Source organism: Camelus bactrianus, chromosome 2, assembly GCF_048773025.1.
Source record: "Camelus bactrianus isolate YW-2024 breed Bactrian camel chromosome 2, ASM4877302v1, whole genome shotgun sequence".
NCBI lineage: Eukaryota > Metazoa > Chordata > Mammalia > Artiodactyla > Camelidae > Camelus > Camelus bactrianus.
In genome coordinates this window covers 88,916,122-88,939,760 of record NC_133540.1, presented here as the reverse complement: position 1 = coordinate 88,939,760, position 23,639 = coordinate 88,916,122, and the positions used below count along the sequence as shown (strand labels likewise).

Here is a 23,639-nt window from a genome sequence, read left to right as displayed (position 1 = left end):
AAGACTTAATAAGACATCAAAGGATATACCTGTTCTCCAGAGAACAGTGTCATAGAAGAAGGAAAACTCCATCTCGGTGTGGTGCTCCAGGGAGGCCCAGCCCCTAGGGGCCGTCACGTAGATGTAGGACACGTAGAGAGGCACGTGCACAGTCAGGAAAGACTGAGCAGAGTCCCTCACCTGCCAAGCAAACAGTGTGCACACAGTGAGGGTTATTTCTCCCCAGGATGAAGTGCACATGAGCATCACGTCTCTATTCAACCTTCATTCACTCCTGTAGTCACTCATTCAATACTAAGTGCCCGTGATTGTCCCAGGCACCAGGCAGGTGAGGAGCTGGGTCCTCAGCAGTAGATAGAAACCCCAAATCACCACCCTAGTAAAACCTACAGTCTAGAAAGGGAGATGTATAAATTTTTAAAATAAAGTAAATAAAGGGATGGGAAGTGCCAAGATGCTTCTTTAGATAGGATGATCTGAGAAGGCTTTTCTGAGGAGGTGGCACTTAAACAAAAACAGTTTTCAGGAGTGAGAAGTTTGCCTTCACTGTTCATTTGCACAAAGGCATGGCTGAGATTTTTAAGAAGTCACAGTTATTCCTAAAGGATCTGGGGGATCTGGGATCTACCGTCAGCACAAAATCCCTGGCTGACAGACACTGGGCTAGATGTCTTTCTATACTGAGATTATTCGTGACAATTTCAGATGAGGTTCAGAGAGGTTATGTCTCGTCCAACTCTGCTGATATCTGATGAAGGAAGGTATGAGCCAGGACTTGGTTCTATGTTCTTTCTATCATATACCGGCTGTTACAACTCTTTAAAGAAGCAAACAATGAAACAGTTCTTTAAATACATTCTTCTGGTATTGGTTTAAGAAATGGGATGTATATAGTAAGAATTCCTTATCTTTGAGTTTTTAAGCATATTCTGAATAAAAATATTCAAAACTTTAGTGAAAAGAAAAATCATGGAGAACAGAGAATAACAAGTTTTGAGGGGTCAGAGGAGGAACCAATCATTCAGCTTTGCATTTTTGAAAGTGAACGTGGGTTACATAACTGCAGAAATAGAAAGAGAAAGCTAAGAATATCTTAAAATTCTATTCAGTAGAGGGCAGTAGTGTATACAAAATGAGAATTGACCAAAAAACCAAAGGCATCTCAAGGAAACACAAATTTTAATCCAAGGAACTTTCCCAAAATGATTAAGTCCCTCTACAGACTCCCCTCTTTCAGTGTGGTTCAACCTGGTTTGAAATGAAGAATGAACATCTGACTTTTAGTTCATTGAGATAACTACTCAAAACTGGGTAGAACCTGCTTTGGAATTGATTTTCCCATGAGGACACACTAGCCTAGTCGCTTAGATACAACTGCCCTCCTATGACTATGACTACTTGCTATAACATTTTCTTCTGTTACTGATGTTTAATGACTATTAAACATCATTTTTAAAGTGTCTGTTTTTGCAAGGGTTGTCAGTGAGGCACAGGTTTGGACTAGCTATGAAAGCAAGGTGTTTCAAACACTTATCTCCCCACAACGCCCGGGACAACAGTGCTCCACTTGTCTGCTGGAAGACGGGGTGCGCCACCTGTCATTTTGACTCCTTTCCCCACGTGGGGAGGAGGACACACCTACTGAGTAATAACCTTCCCATCAAATGTAAATCTTTTGGGCTCTCCAAAATACACCCAGAAGAAAAAACGTATTTACTTAGAAGTAAAGACAGTTGGATTTTTATATAAATGACTGTGCCAGACAGTAATTTTTTTCATATTAACTTAAACATTTTACACATTACTTTTCCAGTTAATTGACTTTGGAGGGGGCCACTCTAGTCACTACTGCTAAGGAAGGTCTCTCCTGAGGGACTTATAAACACTCCCTTGGTTGGTGCAGTTCTGGGGATGACTGGATGCAGTGATGTGGGAGATGGAGCACTTCAGGAACAAAGTTGCACCTGGCGCCCAGGTGCACGAGGCCTTCGGACAGGCCCACGGGGCGCCCACCTGGAAGTCGGCCGTCACAGAGCCCCCGCAGACGTCGATCAGCTCTGTCATGTCGTAATAGGCATCGAACGTCCAGACGCAGCTCTTGAGGTTCAGGTGTTTGTAGAGCTGGATGGTCTTGGGCTCCCGCACGCTGGGGTCGAACTGGAAGGGGCGGTCGTAGCCAGGCCCCAGGGCCGTGCTGTCGTAGAGCCTGTCGTCCAGGAATCCTGCCTCTGGGGGGTGGGGGGACGAGCAAGGAACAGTAACTCAGTCGCTCAGTCGCTCAGCCGCTCTCTCTGGCTGCCCAGGAGTGGGGTGGGGAGGGAGGAGGTGTCCTTTTGACATTAGAGAGCCCTCCCTCCATCTGAGACTGTTCATGGGGCAGCCCAGGGCTCCTAATACGGCACTTGTCAGCTGCCTGCTGCCACGTGTTTAATAGTGACTGGGTTCACAGCCTCATGGAAGAGACTGCAAGGGCCCCCAAGTAAAGGTGAACACGTGAGACCATAAATGAAGAAGCCAGAGCTCAGCAGCCCTGCGCATCTTGGAAAAGAAAACACCCTGAAGCTTTGCCTGTCACACCTGCCAGTCTGGTTCTGTGCTTTGCAATCAGTCCTTGAAGAAATGGATTTACCATACAGAGAATTTCTTGATGAATTATTATTAAGACTGATTTTAAAAAAATAGCTTTTATGGAAAGCCAGTAAACAAACATCTGACTACCTTCCCCCCACCTCCTATGGTTTCTGAACTCTTGGAGGTAAAAGTCTTAATTTTGTGTTAATGAGTAAACAGCTCGCTAAGAATGCTTGACTAAACCTCCCCTGCTACAGGCAAAAATTATTGGTTCAAACGCTGCCAAGCAACTGAACTGCTCTAAATTAAGGAAGACCTTTATGCAGCAGAGCGCTGAATATAGATACAATTTAAAAATATCAGGGTTAAAATTTCTATAGTCCTCAGAGCAACTATAGTCTTCTTCTCAAAGAGCTGATGCATTTCTCTGAATGTCTGACACCAGCACCCAGCCCTCTGCCCCCCAAGGACTAGGGTCTCAATTAATATATGTTGAATTTAATTGTGTTTAAGTAGGAAGAGGTGCAAACTTTCAGCCTTTAAACACAGGATGTTTCTTTCACTAGCTGCATGTGTGGACCAATTAAACTTTCATCTGTAGCTCGGTGATTAACGAATCATTTACACTCCACTAATTTCTACTGTATAAAGACCATCACTACCCAAAGTGGTGCTTAATGAATATGGAAGAGCACATGAATGCTTTTCTATCTTCAAAAACACTGTTAAATGATTCATCAGTTGTGAAGGGAGGAAATGCACATTTACTGTGCACTTGCTAAGGTGAATGGAAACGGACAGGATTCTTTGTAAAGTAAAACGTCTGCCATGGTGAACACGGAGATGCGCTGTCAGCTCCTCCAGGTCTGCATCAGCTGCAGGGCCCCACGGCAAGCTCTCCCTGGAGCAGCGGGCATCCAGCGACTGAGCGGGGAGGAGCAGAAAGGTCTGTCCACTGGGTCTGGAAGTAGGACAAGCCTGACGGATGGGCTCTCTCCAGAGCTCCCTGAAGAGTTGGTTGCGGCTTTATTGGCTGCATTGCAGGCTGACTTCTCCCTCTGCCCAGTCCTGCCTCCTCTCCTTCCCTTTAAGAGATGTTGATCCCTAACGAGTATCTCATACCCCAAACTCCACCTCAGCTCTTGCTCCTGGAGAACCATCCTGTAACATCTAACATCTGCACTTGAGCCTTTGAAAATGCTGAGAAAACAGGAATTTAGAGCACAGATTTAAACACAGGAGAAGGAAGAAATTAAAATTTACCAAGATAAGGGCTTTAAAAATGTCGACATATTTAATCCTCATCCTGATTGGAAGCAACTGTTATCCTCATGTTATAGATAAGAAAACAGTTGGCTTTCCAGCTATTTTTGTTCAGTTGTACAGGTAGTGAACCAGGGACTTGAAACTATCAGTCTGATTTCAAAGTCCTTGTTTTTTCCTATTCACTTCACTATCTGAGCTGCCTATATTTCGTTGCTTGCTAAGGAGGAAATCACTAATCATGCAGATTTTGAGGCCCAGAAAACATGAAGAGCAGAGTTCACTTAGCCATATCCTTAAGGGTCACTGCGCTGGGCTGGGAAGGAAAAATCTGCACGGAGCACTTCCCTCACCTGAGATGCCTCTCAGGTCACGGGAGGTGACGAGATTGGAGCAGACGTGCTGGTGTCTGTAGATGGACTCAGATAACAGAAAATGCAAGTTGTGCAACGGCATGGTGGAGATAAGGGGCAGCATTCCGTCCTGGTGTGGGATCTGCACTGAAATGTGGATTCTAAGGGAAAGAAGGGCAGAGAAACGTGTTTAGGTGCACGCTCTAAGCAGTTAATATGGTACACTTCCGTCTCATAACTCACTTTGTCTTCACCAATGAATTCACCAATTTTTTTTTTTCTGAAGCTTTCCATGTAGGATTTCTCTCTGAACATGAGGGTATGATACACATCTAAAGTTTTTCCCTTCCCCACTGCCCGGGAGATCCTCCAGACTCAGGACTGATAGCGATCAAGAATCACAGATATTTGTGTGTAGGAGAAGAGATAACATCACAACCACTAAGTACTTTGTAGCTGTCTTTTGCTATAAAATGAAGCTTTGTTTCCTCCTGAGCTAAAGCTGAGTGAGTGATTCAGGTACGACTGCCCTTCTCTGTCACAATGAGTGTCTGTGGAGGTGGGGTAGAGTCGACACATATTTTTTAAAAGTATTTCTGCCAAAAAGACATCATTGAGCTCTCAAACTCTAGGGTCAGTATCCCTACCCAGGAAAATAGCTTAGAAATAGAAATAATAGAAACAATCCCACTACTCATATGGTCTCCCTCCAGCTGAAAGGGACTCCTCCAACCCTCTCTCTACAAGTTTCAGCAACGCCGCCAGCCCTCACGGCCTCAATCTGCAGCAAACGCCTCCTTGATCTACATTGTTCAGCATTTAGGTGCCTTCATACCAGGAAGCCTGTAACTTACTTATATTGGCCGCTATTCCCTGTGTGCTCTCAGACTCTGTCTCGCCTCCCCACCATGAAGGCAAAGGACCATTACTCGCTTCCACTGCTTTTGTCTCTCCAGAGCCTGCGGTACACAATTCTAAATAAAATATGACCTTAATAAATATTGGCTAAGACAACAGAACAGGACTTAGGGGGCTGCATTTTGTTGTTGTGGTTGTACAAGCTTAAATTTTCAGCATGTTTATTGAGGGTGCATTTTTACAGTTTGTCTCTCAGCACAAAGACCCATGTTTTAAAGAGGAATCAGAACCTTGGAATATAAGCAGGCTGGCTCTTTTGCTAGGAGGGGGTCAGTAGTAACCCTGGGCACTTCTTGTTATTACTTTTTAACAAAAATAAATTTCATTCTGTTAGAAGAAAAGGATTTGCATATTCTTGGCTCCATGTTCAAATCTGTTTTTTTCATGCAAATGAACCCCCTTCTCTGACCTCAGGTGCTCATGTAGAGGCACACACATAAACACTGTGAGGTTTAATGAATATGTATAGCATACACGAATTTTTTTTTGCTATGCAAAAATGAATGTATCCATCCTTCCATCAAAATCATGACAGCACAGGAGGAAAATAAAAGCACATTTGTCCAGTGACTTACAATTTACACAGTATTATAACTCATTTGTTCCCTAGATATTTAGTGAGTGCCTTTTAGGTGGTTCTTAAGAAGCACTGCTCTAGGCAGAGGGGACATGAAATAAATAATCATGGTCCCTGTCATCATCTCCTATGGGGACAGAGAGAGAACGAATAATGATAATGCTCTGAGAGAGGCAGACATGGGTTGCCAGAAAAGCTGGAAGGAAGGGCTCCCAAACTAAATTGGGGGAGATGATGGAAAAGTTCCTAGAAGAGATGCCATGAGCTAGGTATAGTGGGACAACTGGATTTAACTACACCGAATGGAAGAGGGCGGGGAGAGTTGGAGTCAGGAGTAGCCACAGGGCAGAGACATGCTACCTAAGAGAGTTTAAAGCCTTGGGGAAGTTACATGTGATTCTCTGTGGGTGGACTGGCAGGTGAAACAAAGGGAGTGAGGCTGGGAAGATACAGCAAGGGGCAGATCTTAGGGGGCCTTCAAAGAATGTTTCTGAAGTCCTCATCACCACTATTCTTACTTGCAGAAGCATCACTCACTGATCTGTCCCAACAGGAACACACACAAAGGCTAGTGGGAGAATCTCTCTGCCCCCTCCTCCTGGAGGGCCCCACCTGCCTGACCTGTTGGGATGCTCCTTGTGTTTGACGTCCAGGTATTTCAAGGTCGCGATGAAGGACTGAGCCTGGAAGCCTCGGGCTGTCCCAGCCACCACTGGGGTGTGGCAGATAGCACTGTCTGTTCCAATGGTAACGATGTTGCTCCTCAAGGGGGTCCCCACGTGGCCCACCTTGTCCACAGCCTTGGCCACACAACGCACATGGAACCTCCGGCTGAAGTAAATGCTGTCCAGGACCTGCCAGGAAGAACAGAGCACCTCAGACACATGTCTGACACTTCAACAGCTCCTTGCACTGCATCTTCTGGATGGCCTGACACAGCCAATATCTGGTACCAGGTAATCTATGAAAACCATCCACCATCCATCTATCCATTTACCTATCTATCCATTGATCTATCCATCTGACCATTTGTTTACCACTGAAGTATGGACCTTTTCCCAGGAGTCAGGCACTAGAGACAGGGCAGTGGGTACTTACAGCCTCAAGTGGTAAGTCAGACAATGAACAAGTAGACAGATGTGGAGCGTGAACCCAGAGACGACTGGTTCCCAGTGACGGTGCTGTTCTCTTCACATATTAGGTTCAGCATAAGAACCACCCAAATGGTTTTCAGCCCTTCCAGCAAGACTGGTTAGCCTCCAAATCACTTCTGCTGAGGGTATGGTATCAGGATACAGAGGAAAGATCCTTCTTTTCCAGGAGTTCTTAGTTTTCCTTCCTTCCTCAGTCCTCTCCTAATTACCACACACATTGCAAGAGTTATAATAACAAGCAGACGTGAAGTTGAGAACTTGGCCTCTGACGCCTGCTGGCCTTTGAAAGTCTTTCTACAGATTCTTTCATGCCCCTAGATTCACAGAATCCGTAAGGGTGCTTAACTCAGTCTATGCAGAGACAACGTAGGTCACCCAAACTCTTTAGGTTTTGTGTGCATATATATAGGGAAGTACATAACAAGAAAAATTAATTAGATGTTCCATGTGCCACAGACCTCCCACAAAGCAACCATACAAACTTACAAATTCTACTCATGGAAACAATTTTCACTGAAGTCCATTAAAAATTCAAGATGATTTTTCCATTAAAATTTTTTAATTAGCTGCCAACACTTTATTTATTTATTTATGCATCGACTTAGTTCAGAAGGGATTTGAGGCATCTTACAAAAATGCCTCCAATGGTATTAAACAAATAATTGAAGAAATAAAGAAGGAGCAAAGGAAAGTGGGGTAAAAGTATTAGTCACCAATTCACTGCAAGAAGGAAAATGGAAACATAGAGTAAAATCATAAACTTGGTACCTGTTAAAAATATATATTTAGCTCAAATCAGACCAAACCCCCTACATGGTTTTGTTGAACAGAGAATTAGATGTTATGAAACAATAAGCTCTTAGGTCGTCATTTAAATTTTTTAATAATAAAGAAGATAATTTAAATTTGAACTAGGTTACGTTGCAGAAGAATTAATCTTCTAGCTGTTCTGAATAAGCTCTGCCGAAAACAATGGACACGAGTGACCCGCTTTATCCAAAGCCTCACACGTACCTCTAACAGCGTTCCTCACTCTGAGCCCAGCCATGTGAAGTCCTTCTAAAGTAAGAACAAACTATGGCTTGAATGGGGAAAATCTAAAGAAATTCTGTCTGAAAGAAATCTCTGATTTCCAAAGTTATCAAGTGCACTCATTGCAGTCAGAACTTGCTGAGTGCTTACCACACGCCAGATACTGCGCTGAGCCTGACTCTCCACTGCTTCCAGCTCTTTCTCCGGAGAGAAGGAACTTCATTGGTGTGAGGAACGGAGTCAGTGTCATGGACTGTGTCCTGAGGTTGGGAAACCACCACTGTCACTGCTCTCTGATGGTACCTGAGGGGTGGGTCTGGCCTCCTTACTCTCTGAGGACAGCAGCTGCATTCTGAACCCCTTTTCACATCCTCCCACAGGGCACTGTACAATGCAGATCACTCGTAAGCATGCTCTCCTTTTGTTTCATAACTGGTCCCTACGGTGTACCATCAGTGCGATGGCCACTTTGGGATGGATCTCTACATGTGTCCAGGTCCTTAAGGAATTTATATCCTCCTACTTACTGAATGATTAAAGAGGTCAGAAAAGAAAAGGAATCATTCATTGTACCTACCTGGAATCTCTGACTTCCTGTGTCATTTATAGATCACTTTTGTATTTGATTTGTCAATGACCTTGTGAAGTGGATTGAGTGGAAGAGGTATTACCTTGCAGATCACGAAACTGAGACTCAGAGAGGTTAAGTAACCTCTTACCATCACATAGTTAAAAACAGGCAGAATCAAGGTTTGTAAACAGGTGTCTGAGTACTTGTTTAGTTCTTTCTACTACAACATACTATCTTTTCCTATATGTTAGAATAACAAGACTGTGTGTGTCCTCCAGGTACCTGCTTATTTGTTTATTTTATACCAAATGCCACACAGGGACCTTAAGGACTTGGATAGAGAAACGCCAGGACTCTCCCTTCTCAACCAGGCCCAGACCAGACCTACCATGTGGTTGACACTGGTGAATGGTGTGTTGTCGGTGATGGTCTCAAAGGGAGACCGGGCCCCGTTGCCATCAGTGGGGGCGGCCACCTCCCAGCTGAACTGCATGGACGTCTGGTTGATGCCGGCCTCGCTGCAACGCTCCTTCATGACGGTGTACTTGGGAAAACGGGGGTCACAGGGCGTGACACAGACCAGCGGGTAGCCTGGGGAGGGGGATTTTTTGACTCCTTCCTTGGTAACCTCTTCCACGTGGTCATAGTCAGCAAGTGTGACAACCTGCAAAGGAGCAACAAAGCTTCAGCCCTCGGTGGGTATCGGGAAGGTCAGAGAATGAAGATTCTCTTCCCTGGAGATCCATGAGATCACTCAGCTCCTGGGGATTCTCTAAAATATAGCAGAGGTTTGCACCATGCTTGGCCACGCATCCCTAAAAGATACTGCAGATCTTTGCTGGTGGAGAAGATCCTCCTCCCTGCTGAGCTAAAAGCTTTATTATCGTACTGGTCTCATTCCTAAGTCAGAGCCCCATGCCTCATGTGAAGAATACTTTTTTCCCCTCGCACCCTGTAATCCAAACGATACCATGAACAGCAGTTACTAGTTTAAAGTTGCAGTAAATTGTTAATGGTATGCAGTAGCACATTTGGCAAAATAAGAGTAAATACAGATAGTATATTTCTTCCATGGTCAAAGAAGAGACATATTTTGAAATGATCCTTCTAGTATATGAGACAAGTCAGGGGAGGTTGTAAGACTTATTTGGGCTGCTTCATTATTATGGGATAAACTTCCCTTGGCAACCTCCAGGCACTTTCGTCCTAACTGTAAGGTCAGTGCATTCATTCTGTTCATCCTACACTGGGAAACTTGGAAGTACATTTCTGCAGATACTTAATTCTACACACGTGGTGAGTATGTAGAATAACAGATATAGGGTAATATTACTTTGAACTCTTCTCGGTCCCACCAAATGAGAAGGTCAGTTGCATTGTACTTCCTGTCTTTATCAGACTAAGGTATCAACACGGTTTGGTCTCACTCTTATGTCAAAATAAGGTTTCTCATCCTGGGCACTATTGATGTTTGTGCCAAATAATTCTTTGCCGTTGGACCTGTCCTGCACATTGTAGGGTGTTTAGCACCACCCCTGGCTTCTACTCACTAGATGCTAATAGCACCTAGTGTGTCAGTCATGACAGCCACAAATGTCACCAGATATTGCCAAATGGAGGTGATGGGACTGAGGCTTTGGGGGAGGGGACAAGAGGGCTCACTCTTGGTTGAAAACCACTGTGTTAGAAAAATGAAGATGTACAGCACCGAAAGTCCTGCTTCTCTCAACTTCTCATCTAATGACAAAGACATAAAAGCAGCAATCCTTTGGGTCAAGCAACTCACGATGGGTGGTGCTGGCAGTATGAGACTCCCTGATGCCTCCTGGTCTAGAATCGTCACTGTGGCCGTGGTCACATCGCCAAGAACGGCTTCCACTGGGTCATCTGGGCCAAGGACGAGGGAGAAAGATTCATGCCATTCCCGGTCTTCGTTGGACAGGATCTCGACTTTAAAAAAGATATGATCCACACCTTTGCCAAGGACAGAGAGGATGAAGAGAGCAAAGGACCTCATTAGTGACCCCCTTAAGCCAGTGCAGGTTGGCCCTGCTGAGACTTCACGTTAAAATATGCCCTTTCCTGTCACAGGTTTTCTGTAAATGCAGGGATTGCTAATCACTTTAGCCCCATCTCCAGTGAGGAATCTGCTTATTTATAGGCCAAATTCCACCTGTGGTGAAGGCTCAGTATTGCAGATTTACTATTCAACGCCATATGAGGATTAATGGCCCCTGCCTGACACTAGCTGGCAGTAATAAAAATCTATGATCCAAAATACACTCCACCCTGGTTATGAGATTTTTGCTTAATTCTTTCCCCTTTACACTTAGGCATGAGCTCCTGTGTGGCCGTGAGTGCTTGGACACCAGACATCCTTCAGAGCTGCCCCTCTGAGAAGCAATAGCTCAAAGGCTACCTACCAGGCCGTCCGTCTTGCAAAGACAGTAATGTGAAGGTTTGGCGGCCTAGAATGGGGAGGGTTAGAGCTTAGAGATGGTCTTCCTTTTTGATAAAGTGATTCTCTGAAGGTGCAGATATCCCTGGCAGCAGTGAAGGCCCCCATTGTCCTCTCCTATAGACATCTGGGCTAGGTTACCCCTAAGACCTGCCTTTCCCCCAGATCCTTATATAGAAAAGGAAAAAGTAAAGACACTTGGAAGAGATGTCCTTGTGAGGGTGTTGGGGGAGGGTGTCTACCTTCCCGGCAAACTAACCAGACACACATGGGCTGGATCCAAAAGCCCTTTGACGCTCCAGTGGGGTGACAGAGACATACAGAGACCACCCCCGCCATTTCCAAGGGAGGCCTTTTCTCCCTCCACTTGCCAAGACATCTCTGAAAAGGCTATCTATCCTTCCTGCCCACTTCTGGCTACATCACAGCTGGTGCTAGGATCAACATCGGCCCCTTCACCTTAGACTGTTCCAGAAAGTTCCATGAAAAAGCCTAGCATACAGTTCAACTCTTCTTTGTCTCATTCCTCCCATCAGATAAATATATCAGACAGTTCAACAGCTACTTGTGACCTGAATCCTGTCTTTCTTCCCTGACTCGTCTCCACAGCATCTCCTAGCAGATGTTAAAACCACCTGAGCACAGAGACTGTGTCTTCTGGGTTTAGTAATCCCGAAGAGCCCAGCACAGTGGTGTGTACCAATGTTTGTTAAATGATGTGTCATGTATGCTTTGTATAAAAATCAATTGCTCCTATCACTCAGCTAAATCGCAGGCTAACAACAACAACAACAAAGTCCTTTTAAAGGAGCCAAAATGCTTAGGATGTTCTGAAGTAAAGTACTTCTTTTTCCTCCCCCCTCCCCCCTTTTCCATGCCATTTTTACTAACAAACAATTTTAAAGACTCCTGCAATCTCAAATGTGTGCTTAATAAGTACTTCATGCTATTGGAACTATTGTTTTTATCTTTCATTTTTCTGCTTATTCCTCTTTTCAAATACAAGATTTTTGCCTCTCGACAAAGTAAAACTGACACCTTGGGATTGGCATTCAATTACCGGGACTGAACTTCAAGACTCGGCTTTTCGGGTGATAATCCACACCAGACTGGGCAGACCCGTCCCGCGTGCTACAGCGAACCTTGGATGTCCTGTTCTGATCCCCTCTGCGGATCACCATGATGTTCAGAACGGCCATGGCATCTGGCCCCGAGGGTTCCCGTACTTGGTATGCTGCTTCTTCAAACTCAATGGTGGGGGCTACGGAAACAAGGTTAGGAAAACAAGAGCAAGTTGGAAAAATAAAAAATTTCGTCTCTTGTGGAAAATACCTTATAATGGCAAGAGGGAATTTTTCATATTAGTTAACGATACAAAGGCACAATGGCTTGCAGGCTTGAAAATCAATCAGTATTTACCCCTAAGCAATACTTTGGAGAAAGGAATTTATTTATGATTCTGCAGGAGGTGTTTCTCAAATATTTCCTATTAAAAACAATATAGTGGGAGAAATATTTTTAAGTGCTTTAAAATGCATGAAGTCCAAGTTTCCATCTAAGCATGACATCTCACAGCATGTTTTCAAATCTACACAATTTATCAAGGGACTGAGACATAGTAAGCCCTCACAAGTATCTATTGACTGATTGTATGAATCAACTCCTTTTCATTTATGAGAGTAGAAATTTCACGTGCACACTGCTGAAATTTACCAAACCGTCTTTCATCTCGGATGTTTTGGATCCTCGCTCCCCCAGTGCGCTCACCTCCCCCTTCCTCAGCTTGTCCTAACTTCTCACAGGTTATTGAGTTACAAACAAGTAGTTTCAGTGACTGACCACAAGAATTCAGGAACAGAAGATTTCCTAACACGATTATGATTTGAGGTACTATTCTCATTCCTATGAAACGATTAATTGTTGATTTAAAAAAAAATTCAAAGTTTGCCTCCTTTTCTATTATAGTCTCATGGGGAAGGGTGAGGTGGTAGTGGTGGAGAGAATGAAAAAAAAAGATGGAAAAACTGGGAGCAATTACAAATCTTCTACCATTTAAAATATATGAGAGAATTTTTCAGAAATTTCTGCCATCTCTATGGTCATTTCCCACTTTCTCTCACAGAAAGTCGATTGTTCCCAAGTGTAGAAGGTAAGCCTCATTTGAGACGTCGTAGTTTCTAACACGTATGCTCTTTGAATTTAGGCGTGTCACTGTGGCAGTGTGAACTTGTTGCCTTTCTGAGCCTCAGTCACTGGGTCTGTGTGAACAGGAAAAGGGTCACTTCAGGATTTGAACCTCAGTCTCCTTGGGTAAAGGGCTGATTTCATGTCAAGGCTGGCTTTTAAATTTTTTTCTCCAATGTCCAAGTTAGTCCTGTTTTTATATTAGAAACCCCAACAGTCTTACTGACTCCTGCATAGCTTCTAGAATCTGGTAAAATAAGGTTCTACATGCAGTTCTGCTGCTTGTAGCTGAGTAACTAGGAGTGTAAGTTATATGACTTTGCTGAGGTTCAATTTCTTCACATATAATATAGAGATAATAACAGTTACCTCAAAGGGTTCCTGTCAGGAGTAAATGAAATAGTACAACATGCTTAGCATGAGTCTTGGTGCGCAGTAAATATTCAATAAAAACAGCAGTTACTACTTGTAGTGTCACTGTCCATTCACTAAAAAATCCATTTTAATAAAACAATCATGTCCCTATTTGAAACAGATTCTGTTTCCTCTGGTGCCTGGGTCACTCTTTGCTAACATCTGATGAAAGAATTTAAGATTTTTTAGGTTAGTAGGCTGAATCAATTAGAAGAAAACTGAGAAATTAGACTTTCCCAGGAAGGTGGCAGTGTTTTAAACTAATTTATTGGATTCAACTGATTCTGATTGTATTTCCAAATCTGCTCCCGAATTGCAGTGATTTAAACAGTTTTTATTCTCTGTCTTAGCGTCTCTGCCCTAGCTTTTAACCACACTCATTCCTTATCTCTTGGCGATGTGGTAGGAAACAATGTGAATAAAAATCCTGGCATTATGTAGAGGGTGGTCATTTGCTGCCAACATTTTATATAAATACTCTAAGATTGTTATCAGTAGACACTTTTATAGTACTTTCATTTTTTAAAACACCTATAATTACATTATTAGTAAAACATCAGTTCATGTCCCATCAACCTAAGAATAACTGAAGGCAGTTTCTTCCATTACCATCTTCATCATTGGATATGGTGATGGTGGCCATGCTGTTCTTTCCAACTCTGGCTCCACTCCAGTGGTTCCCAAGAGGATGGCCGAGATAGACCCTGAACTGCTCCTCAGGCTCAAACATGGAGTCATCATGGATATAGACAGTACAGTTCTTCATCTAGAGCCAAGGGCACAAGACAGATTAGAATTTACAGTGAGATACCAACAATTTGTTTTGCTTTCCCTAGGAAAGGATTTTTCTTCTTTGCAGTATCAAAGGGTCAACACAAATTCAAAAGGATCCAAACCATTTCATTTATAAATGAAATAGAATGTTTAAGTCTTAACTGTTCGTGCCTGAATGGACCTACCTGTATGTGGAGTCTTGTATTAAACGTTGTGAGCCATTTTGAATTATTGGTCATGAGTTATGAAAGACAAGAGCAATAAAACGACCCACTAAAAAGTGTCTGCAGAACATCTGTGTGCTTTCCCATATTTTGCCTGGGCCCACCTACACATCTGCACACATTACGACAGGTAGATTTCTGATGGTGGGGCTTAACGTAGGGGTTAGGCTTCCTGGAGAGCTAAATAATGTTCCTTCTCCTTTGTGAAAATTGAATAGTCTTCTAAGGAACTCAGAAAGGCTTCCTGTTAGGCTGAAGACACCTATTTAGAAGCTGCAGAACTCTCAAACGTGCTGCCAAATGGTGTCTCATCTGAAAACTGCTGAGAACTGAAGGTCTGTGAACACAGTCTAAATTCCTGTTTGATCAAAAGAAACCAAGTGTTTTCCAAACTGAATATTCTCTCCTGAGGACTCTCTTCTTGAGAAAACGTAAAATAAGGTCACAACATTTTAGATAACAGAGCAGCTTCGACAGCTGAGTCATGGGATACGAAGTGGGATTATTTTTAGTTGAACCATTTAAAATCCATTGTCCTACCATATTGTGAAGGGTATGTGGATGTAGAGGCTTCACTGTCATACTTCCTAAGTCACGCTAAATGGAAGGAGAACATCTCTGCGAACACTTCCCTGTGGCTTGCTAGCCTGGTTTTAAATCCCTGAAGAATGTGCCCTTTTTTTTTCTTTTTTACCTACCATATTTTTCTTAAAATAAGAATTTCTTTATGGAAAACATGAATTTAGTAATGACTCTTCAGCATATCTTTTTTAAAAAGTCATTCTGGTGAATGACAAGTTCCAAAGACATATTGCTTAGCAAGCCAAAGAAGATGGAGACTCAGAAGTGTGCTTATGAATGACAGACTGTCATATGTGTGACACATAGACTATTAAGCTGTACTTTCTTTACAGTTTTATTAAATTACAAACTGTCTCTTGGATAGACAGAGAATCTTCTTTTGAACGTAAAACAAATACAGACATGCAGACTCAAAGGTGAAGGTTGTATTTATAGTATTTATGTGTGTTTTTTTAACACGTTTCAACCTGCCACCAGTAAAATTCCCATAAAATACATAACTAAGACAGAGCTTTTATGAGTCATGAATGTGTAAAAGACTGAGAGCCCTAAAGAAGGAAGCTATCGCTTTTTTTGGTGGTAAAGATAAAATGGAGGAAGAATCTGGGGTGACTTGGGATGGGCAAAGTCTCTTATGCTAAACTTCAAAAGAACTAATCATAAGGCAAAAATTTCATGTATTTGATTATATCAAAATCGAAGATTTCTATTCAACGAAGAACACCAAAGTCAAAGGTAATAGGTGACAGAAAAAGAAACTATGTTTACAGTATCTAAAATGTCTAAAACTGGAAAGGATTAATATTACTATTTAGAATTAATATTTAGAATATACAAGAAAGTACTGCAAATCAGTAGGAAAAAGACAGCCATACAGTAAAATAAAAGGATAAAAATAATACATTCCCGTAGAGGAAACTCAATGAGCTAACAAGCATGTAAAACAGTATTAATTAGAGGAATGCAAATTAAAATGAAATATAACCTTATACATTTCTGATTAGTAAAAATCAAAAGATGAGCAATGCTAAGTGTTGAAGAAGGTATAAGGTTTTAGCAACCCTCATGTACTGTTTATGACTTTCTGGAAAGTATTCTAATACCATTTTTTCAAATTAAGCACATTCATTCCCTGTGGCCCAGCAATGTTGGCTGTGAGTGTGTATCCAAAGAAGTTCCCACTCAGGTGTGTAAGTGGACGTGTGTAAGGATTCACACGGCAGCTCCGTCAGTGGTGACAGTGTGTTAGGAGGTGACCGGGCGCCGTCACTGAGGTTCTTTACTATCTGTTGCTGAGAGTGAATGGGTGAAAGAGTAAATGCGCATCATGAAATACTTGGAAAGAGTTTGAAGCAACACATTCAATACATACATAAATGGCAGGCACAGATATTAAAACATTGCTGAGCAAATGCTGTAAATGTTTAAAAAAAGATAGGACACAATAGCAGTTTTATAAATTAAAAATTATGTACATAATAAACCAGGCATTTTCTAAGAACAAATACAAAAGAAGAGATACATATTAATACTCTGAGGTGGGGAAGGGAACGTGGCTGCAGAACAGGGGTAAAATAAAGCAAATAATCAGCAAAATAAGAGAACGACCTGTCCAGTGAGGACTATGCCTTGAACCAAGGGGGAAAACTGACTCAATTATCTGCAACTGAGATCCAAAAATGGGGAAATAAGATTCCCATTTAATACCTACTTTTGACAAACACTGAGGTGTTTATACAGGCTTGATTCTGATGCAGCCATACTTAGTGTCTGGAGTTTCTCAGGAGTTCTTGCATCCATGTGCATCAGTTTTCATTATAATGCCAAGAGAATACTCTGCTGACTTGAACCTGCTCAACACCTGCCTGTCTAGTCCTGTACCAGTCGTCCTGTAACAGGATGTCTGCTGACCTGGGACAGGGACCCAGGCATTAGAGAAGTGTCTCTTCCTCCTCTAGGTAACATTAGTGGGGTGTGTTCACCTCCAATGTAGTTTTAAATTAAGAGGAGGCCCCATTCATTTGATTCTGCTAAATTCCAAAGAAATGTTCTACAGCCTCCAAATATCTCAGCTCAACCAATGACACAGGTATTTGATTGTAAGTGGGAGACAGAGAGGGAAGCCACACAGAATAGATGGTATTGTTAAAAGTATGAGCAATTAATTAGAAAATTCTTAGGATGGTCAGAATTTGTCTAAATTACCTCACTATGGACAAATAAAAGCATCAAGGAAGGAGAGAATCCCATCTTTCAGCCACCACAAATCCACTTACTTTCTCCCCTTTGAGAAACGTAATCCGCGAAGAGTCTGTGTTTCTTCTCTCCTCAAAGTCCTCCATGACCTGAGCTGAATGGCCCTGCGTATAGCACCTCACTGATGACTCATAGCTCAGGTCTCCACTCCGAATAACAGGCACATGTAGGACACCCTCCTTCTCCTTCACTAGGAGCAAATCCTTGGCAAATTGCATGCTGGGCACTGGATAAGCAGAAGGAAAGACAGAGACATCATTAGAGGGAGACTGAGGGAGGTGGCTGTAGCCCTCTTGGGCTCTGGGCAGCCACATGGCAGGAAGGCTCCACTAAGGGCCACCATGGGCTGACAAATCACACGTGGTAAGCAGATTTCAAGGCCTTACTGCTGCTCTCAGGACACGGGAACTGCTTCCACTACGAGTGTAGTTTCAACAAAGTAGAATGAATCAAGTCTGCACCTGTTTTTGCTCAGCTTCAGGGCACAGTCACCATCTCAGATGCAGACAGGTGATGCAAGGATGGAAATGGGCCAAGTGGAAGGAAAAGTCTGACAGAGACTGGAGTATTCAGAAAAATTCTCCTTCCTGCTAAGGCTACACAAAAGAAAACAGCAATGCAAGCCAATGATAAATGGCCACTCACATTGGTCCTGGACCAGGGATACAATAGGGAAGAGTGGGGACTTTGGTAAAGAGGAAAGAGCAGGTCATGTTTGTGGGGGGTAGGGTTGCCCCTCATCTTCATTCTTTTGTTGGCAGATCTTCTTATTTTCCAAAGAAACCAGAGATCTGCCTTTTTATGTCCTTGCTCCTAAATTTTAAAAGAGCAAGCAATTAAAATAGTAAAGAGAAATTCCTTATAGACCCAAACTGTTGACTCCAAATAAAACACATCCACATGCTAAATGTGGCCAGTGGGTCCCAGTCCATGACTCCTGCTACACAGTTACTTCTTCTTTAATAACTCACATGGCCTCACTGGACTTTAGGGAGGGACAACAGCCAAATAGCGGTTAAAAACAAGGACGTCAGAGTAAACAGGCCTGAATTTCCATCCCAGCCTCGCCACTTATTGGCCGTATGATATAGCAAGTTACTTAGATTTTCTGAGCCTTGAGGTTTTTTGGTATGTAAATTGGAAATACTGAACTAGAATTATTGGGAGGATTGAACTTAACGAGATTATGTATGCATGGTGCTCAATAGTGTATCTAGCACACAGCAGGCACTCACATTTTGGCAGGAATTATTACATTATGGTTTGTATTGCCCCCTATCTCCAGGCTTCTCCATGCAAAGAATCAGCTTTTCCCCCTTGCTTCCTACCATGCCGTCCGTAGTGCTCGGCATTAAGACATGGCCCCTTCCGAGACAACATCTTGTTGACTGCCACTTATTATTTAGCGAACAACACAAAGAGGTAGTCCATCCAGTCATGTGCCAGGTTAGTCTCTGGGGCTGCAGGAAGCTGACCCTAAAACTACAGTCACCTACTTCCTGGCTGCGTCCTGGCTGTACCCCATCAAACCTCACTGAAAGGAAGGAAGAGAAGGCGTGAACACCAGGCTGTCTGCAAATCAGTATGGAGAAAGCTCTCTTTGCCTCCAACCTGCCCACTGCTCAGAGCTGTTGGCATTAGCAAACATAACACAAAGCCACTATCTGAGCTAAGCCTAACAGTTCCCATGTACCACTGAAGAAAAACCTGGAAGATAACTCTTCAAAGAACACCACACCTAAAAGAAGATGAGTGACTTCGGCATCAGGCCCTGCCCATCAGCTGTCTGGGGCTCCTTCCATCTGTCTGTGCTGCTGAAAGGCAGGTGGGAATGACATGACATTGCCCAGGGGGACAATGAGGACGCTTGTTGCCAAGTAAAAAGCAACACAGGCAAGAAAGCTTTTCTGCTCCTGGCAGATTACCTAATGCTTTGGATTGATTTTTCTTACTGGTTCAACAAGCAATAAGTTGGAGGAGAGTTAAAAGCTAAATGGCGATGTTTGGATTTTGTCATATATTAATCAACCCCAGATTCCTCTTGAGCTGTATGTAAAAAGACCTTTCTCCCTTTCTTTCTATTTAACAGATATTAACCCTTACTCCTATGCCTATCTGCTAAAATAAAAAAAAAAAAAAAGAAAAGAAAAGAAAGGGAAGTGAGTGAATGAACACTTCTCATGACTGCCTCCTGGGAAGAGTCCCTGCTTTTAAGGAGCCCCTAGTCCAGTGGCAGATGGACTGGGAGTCCAGTGGGAGGCAGAGACAATGGAAAGACAGTGGCCAGGTTCTGGGATAGATTTATGTGTGGGGGTCATGGCATATATAGAAAGGGCCCAGCCTGGGGCAGGCATTGTGTTAAGGGCTTCCATACAATTCATGTCATCCTCTCAACAACCCTGCCGGCACTGCAATCTCCACAGGAAGTATGGACGTTGGCCCTGGGGGTCAGTCCTGCCTGATTGCAGAAAACCTCTTTCCTCACAGATGGAAAATAGAAATGGAATGGGAAACAGAAACCACTCCCTGAAGGCTCACGGGCTGGCAGTGGGTATTACGCACTACTGTCAACGCCTCTCTGAGACCATCAATTTGCAGTTATCTTCTTATTTGTGTAAGTCTTGTGTCCTGAAATACATTGCGGGACACTGTTCTCTACTCCTCTGTAACCCCGAGTGCTGAGCATCAGTCTCAGGCCTGGGAAGTGTCACCCAGCACTGTTACCCACTAATCTTCTATGTAACTGACAAGGTGAGTGTAAACACCACCGCCTGGAACGCTGTGGCCTCTTTATGGGCAATGGCTAAGTTGGAGATTTAGGAAGAGCCCTGCCTCTGGTTCTGTGATTAATGAGCAGGTGAGACACAGCTGCATATACAGGCGTGCAGTGAGGCAGCGGCTCCAAGGCCTTTCTTGCCTTGCTCAGCATTCTTCAGACACCAAAGTCCAATTCCAAGTATCAGAGCAGAGGAGAAAGAAAACAGAAAAGGCTCTGTGATGAGCTACTCAGATGATTTAAGGGCCTGAAACCAGCCCAGTGGAGAGAGATAAAAGGAACTAAGATCACTTCAGAAGGCTGGAAGCTGACTTTACAAGGGCCTTGAGTGACATTAAGTCTTGTTACACGAGGGTGGTGGCCACCTAAAACTGTGATATAAAAAGTCAACATAGTAGCGTATAAATCCAGAAGACTGGACTTGGATAGAACAGACCTGGGTTTTAACTCTGGCTCCATCACCTCCTCTCTTAATCTTAAATTGATCAACCTCAGTTTCCCAAACTGGAGAGGATTAGAGATAATGTAATTAGAGATTTTTCTACCCTAGACTGTGCACATTGAAGAGACTCAACAAAAGTTAGCGATTACTAGAATCAATTGAAAAAAAAAAAGCACAACCTAGAAGTTGAGAGTTATGTTTTATTTGGCAGATTTTCTGAAGACTCGAGCCCCAGAGGTGGCCTCTTAGACAGCTAATTCCGAGACTGCTCTGAAGAGGTAGGGGAGGAGCCAGGAAATACAGGAGTTTTTGCAACAAAGATCAGGTAGTCAGAAAAGATTACTGTTAATTAAAGAACCAGACATCTCAAATTAAGGAACTTAGCATTTTTCTTTGTATGGGAAGTACTTCTCAATGAGTCTGGGCTCACTGAAATCATTCCTTTGATGTGCACCTAGCCATCTAGAGCCAGTATCCTGTTCATTCCCAAGCTCAGTCCCCTCAGGGTGCACCGCTGGGGGTGGTGGCAGAGGACAGGCTGCCTGCTTGTCTGCATCCTGAGTTCCCTCCAGCTCACTGGGTTGGTGGGGGGAACTGGTAGTGGGTGATGGGTGATGTCTTCAGTGTCCTTTGCTTACCGATCTGGCCAGCAATATTTTGTTCACACTAGGGAAAAGGATAATCAACAGAAGTAATGGGTGAACACTGCAATGGGTTACCAAAATAGATTTGCAGATTTCTTTCTCTGGAATAAATTCTTGACTGAATATATATTGTTGTAGCCTTCCTGAAAGATATTTTATTTAACATATTCATTTTCTAAGTTTGCAACCCTAATGTCCATCAATAAAATACAAGAATGATCTAAATGGAATCTTCTACATTGATCAGAGTGCAGTGAAGATTGTGTGTTACTGGAGTCCCACTGGCAAGTGTGATAAATTACAGATGCATCAGGAAGAAAAGAAGTAATCATGTAATAAAACCTTCTATGTGCCAGGTACTGGGGTAGGTATTTTCATATATTTTATCTAATTTAATCCTTACAGCAATCTCGTAGGTATATTCATTATTTACAGGTGAGCAAAATGAGGCTCAGTAACCTCAAGGCAATGAGCAAGGAAGGCCAGAGAGCAAGGAAGTGGTGGGCTGGGATTGTATTTAGGATTTCTGACTTTGCATTCACTTTCCACTTCATCAGAGGGAAATTCACTGTCCTTTCATGCAAAAGAGTGAGAAGCCTTTTTAAGAATAAAAAGAATAACTGAATTTCCTTCTTTCTTCTTTTTTAACTTCTTTAAAGAAAAAAAAAATCCCACGTATTCTTCCACTGCACTAAATAGGACCATTTCGCGTAGTGCAAAGTATTAACTTGGAGCCAAAAGTCCTAGAATGCATGCTGGTTCCTCCATATACTAGACTTTGGGTGACTTGTTTACTTGGCTGAATATCAGTTTATTTATCCACAAAATAGAACAAGAGTAAAATCATAATATTATAAGCAAAGGAGATAATGTTTAATAGATCACTCTAAACTTTGACGTAACACGCAACATAATATAGTATAATTGTTATAATCGTGTTCATGGTTATAAGTTACCATTTTGTGAATCACAAACTCAAATGTAAAACTTAAAACTATAAAACTTCCATAAAATAACATAGGAGAAAATCTTGGTAACTTTGGGCTAGGCAAATATTTTTTAGATATAACACTAAAAGCAAAATCCATAATAGAAACATCAGTAAACAGGACTACTTCAGAATAAAAAAATGATTGTTCTTTGAAAGACATTGTTAAGAGAACAAAAAACAAGCAACAGATTGGGATAAAATATTTGTGAAAAACAAATCTTTGTCCAGAATCTAAAATGATGCAAGAGTAGAAGAGAAAAACAACCCAATTTAAAAAATGGGGAAAATATTTGAACCAAAAAGGACATACGAATGGCAAGTAAGCACCAGAAAAGACCTCAATGTCATTAGTCACTCACTATATACCTACCTGAATAACTAGCTAAAAGGGCCCACAAAAACCTGATAACAGCAAATGCTGGTGAAGATGTGGAGCAACTGGAATTCTACACACTGCTGGTGGTAATGTGAAATAGTTGCAACCACTTCAGAAAACAGGCTGGCTCTTTCTAATAATGCTAAACAAACACTTACCCATCTGACCCAGCAACCCTGCTTGTAAGTACTGACTCCAGAGAAATGAAAACCTATATTCACACAGGAAAATACTCAGCAATAAAGGGAATGAACCACTCATATTTACAACAACACAGACAACTCTCAAAAGCAGTGTTCCAAGTGAAAGAAGCCAGACTCAAGATGGTACCTATTACACAATTCCACTTCTATGACATTCTGGAATGGCAAAATTTAGGGACAGAGAACAGATTGGTGGGTGCCAGGGCTTGGGATGGGGAGAGGAGGACCACGAAGGGACAGGAGGGAATTTCGCATCTTGATTGTGGTGGCGGGTGAATTTTCATCTATGTAAGTTAGATCTCAATAAACCTGACTCTAAAATAAGATACGACTTTGGATATATGCAAATATGTACATTTTTTTTCTTTTGAAGGATGTGCACAAGAGCAACAACAACAACAAATGGTTAAAACAGTTGTCTCCAGGGAGGTGAGCTGGAGGGTTGAGACAGCGGCAGAAGGAAGACAAACATCATGGTATACCTTTTTTGCTGTTTGCTTTTCTTTTTTACTATATAAATAAATAAATAATTTAAAAACATTAAAGATCACCCTGCCGGTCTGCCCTTTCCTTCTCTGGTGACTTTTCATCACTGAAGAGTTTAACCCTGGGCTCTATGTCAGTCAGTGGGGATGCTGATGAGGGTCCTCCTGCTTGAGGTGAGAGGTTTGACTTGATTTTTCCACCCAACTCTCGAATCTGACACGTTTCACCAGTTCTTTCCCAGAAGCAACTGCTCTTTCCTGTTCATTCTCATGTTACCTAGGGCAGCTCTTCCGTGGGGATTCACATTCTTGTATACAGACCTGTGTGTGTTCGTTCCTGCACGCCATCCTCAGGACGGCCAATATCAGTTTCCTCAAACAAACATCACAC

The 23,639-nt window shown here is 42.6% G+C and overlaps 1 protein-coding gene across 2 annotated transcripts in view; it reads right to left on the bottom strand.

The window, feature by feature from the left end:
* Window positions 1–23,639, bottom strand: part of FRAS1 (Fraser extracellular matrix complex subunit 1) — a 409,376-nt gene that overhangs the window by 20,852 nt on the left and 364,885 nt on the right. Inside the window, exons 59-67 of one of the 2 annotated variants that reach the window (XM_074345849.1) lie at window positions 17,352–17,557; window positions 14,105–14,261; window positions 11,958–12,158; window positions 10,226–10,413; window positions 8,828–9,103; window positions 6,304–6,536; window positions 4,188–4,348; window positions 2,014–2,228; window positions 30–180 (exon numbers count right to left, since the gene is read on the bottom strand). In XM_074345849.1, coding sequence (XP_074201950.1) covers window positions 30–180; window positions 2,014–2,228; window positions 4,188–4,348; window positions 6,304–6,536; window positions 8,828–9,103; window positions 10,226–10,413; window positions 11,958–12,158; window positions 14,105–14,261; window positions 17,352–17,557 — 1,788 coding nt within the window. Of the gene's footprint in view, window positions 1–29; window positions 181–2,013; window positions 2,229–4,187; window positions 4,349–6,303; window positions 6,537–8,827; window positions 9,104–10,225; window positions 10,414–11,957; window positions 12,159–14,104; window positions 14,262–17,351; window positions 17,558–23,639 lie in introns of those variants that run through there. The other variant, XR_012500261.1, reaches the window with a different exon arrangement.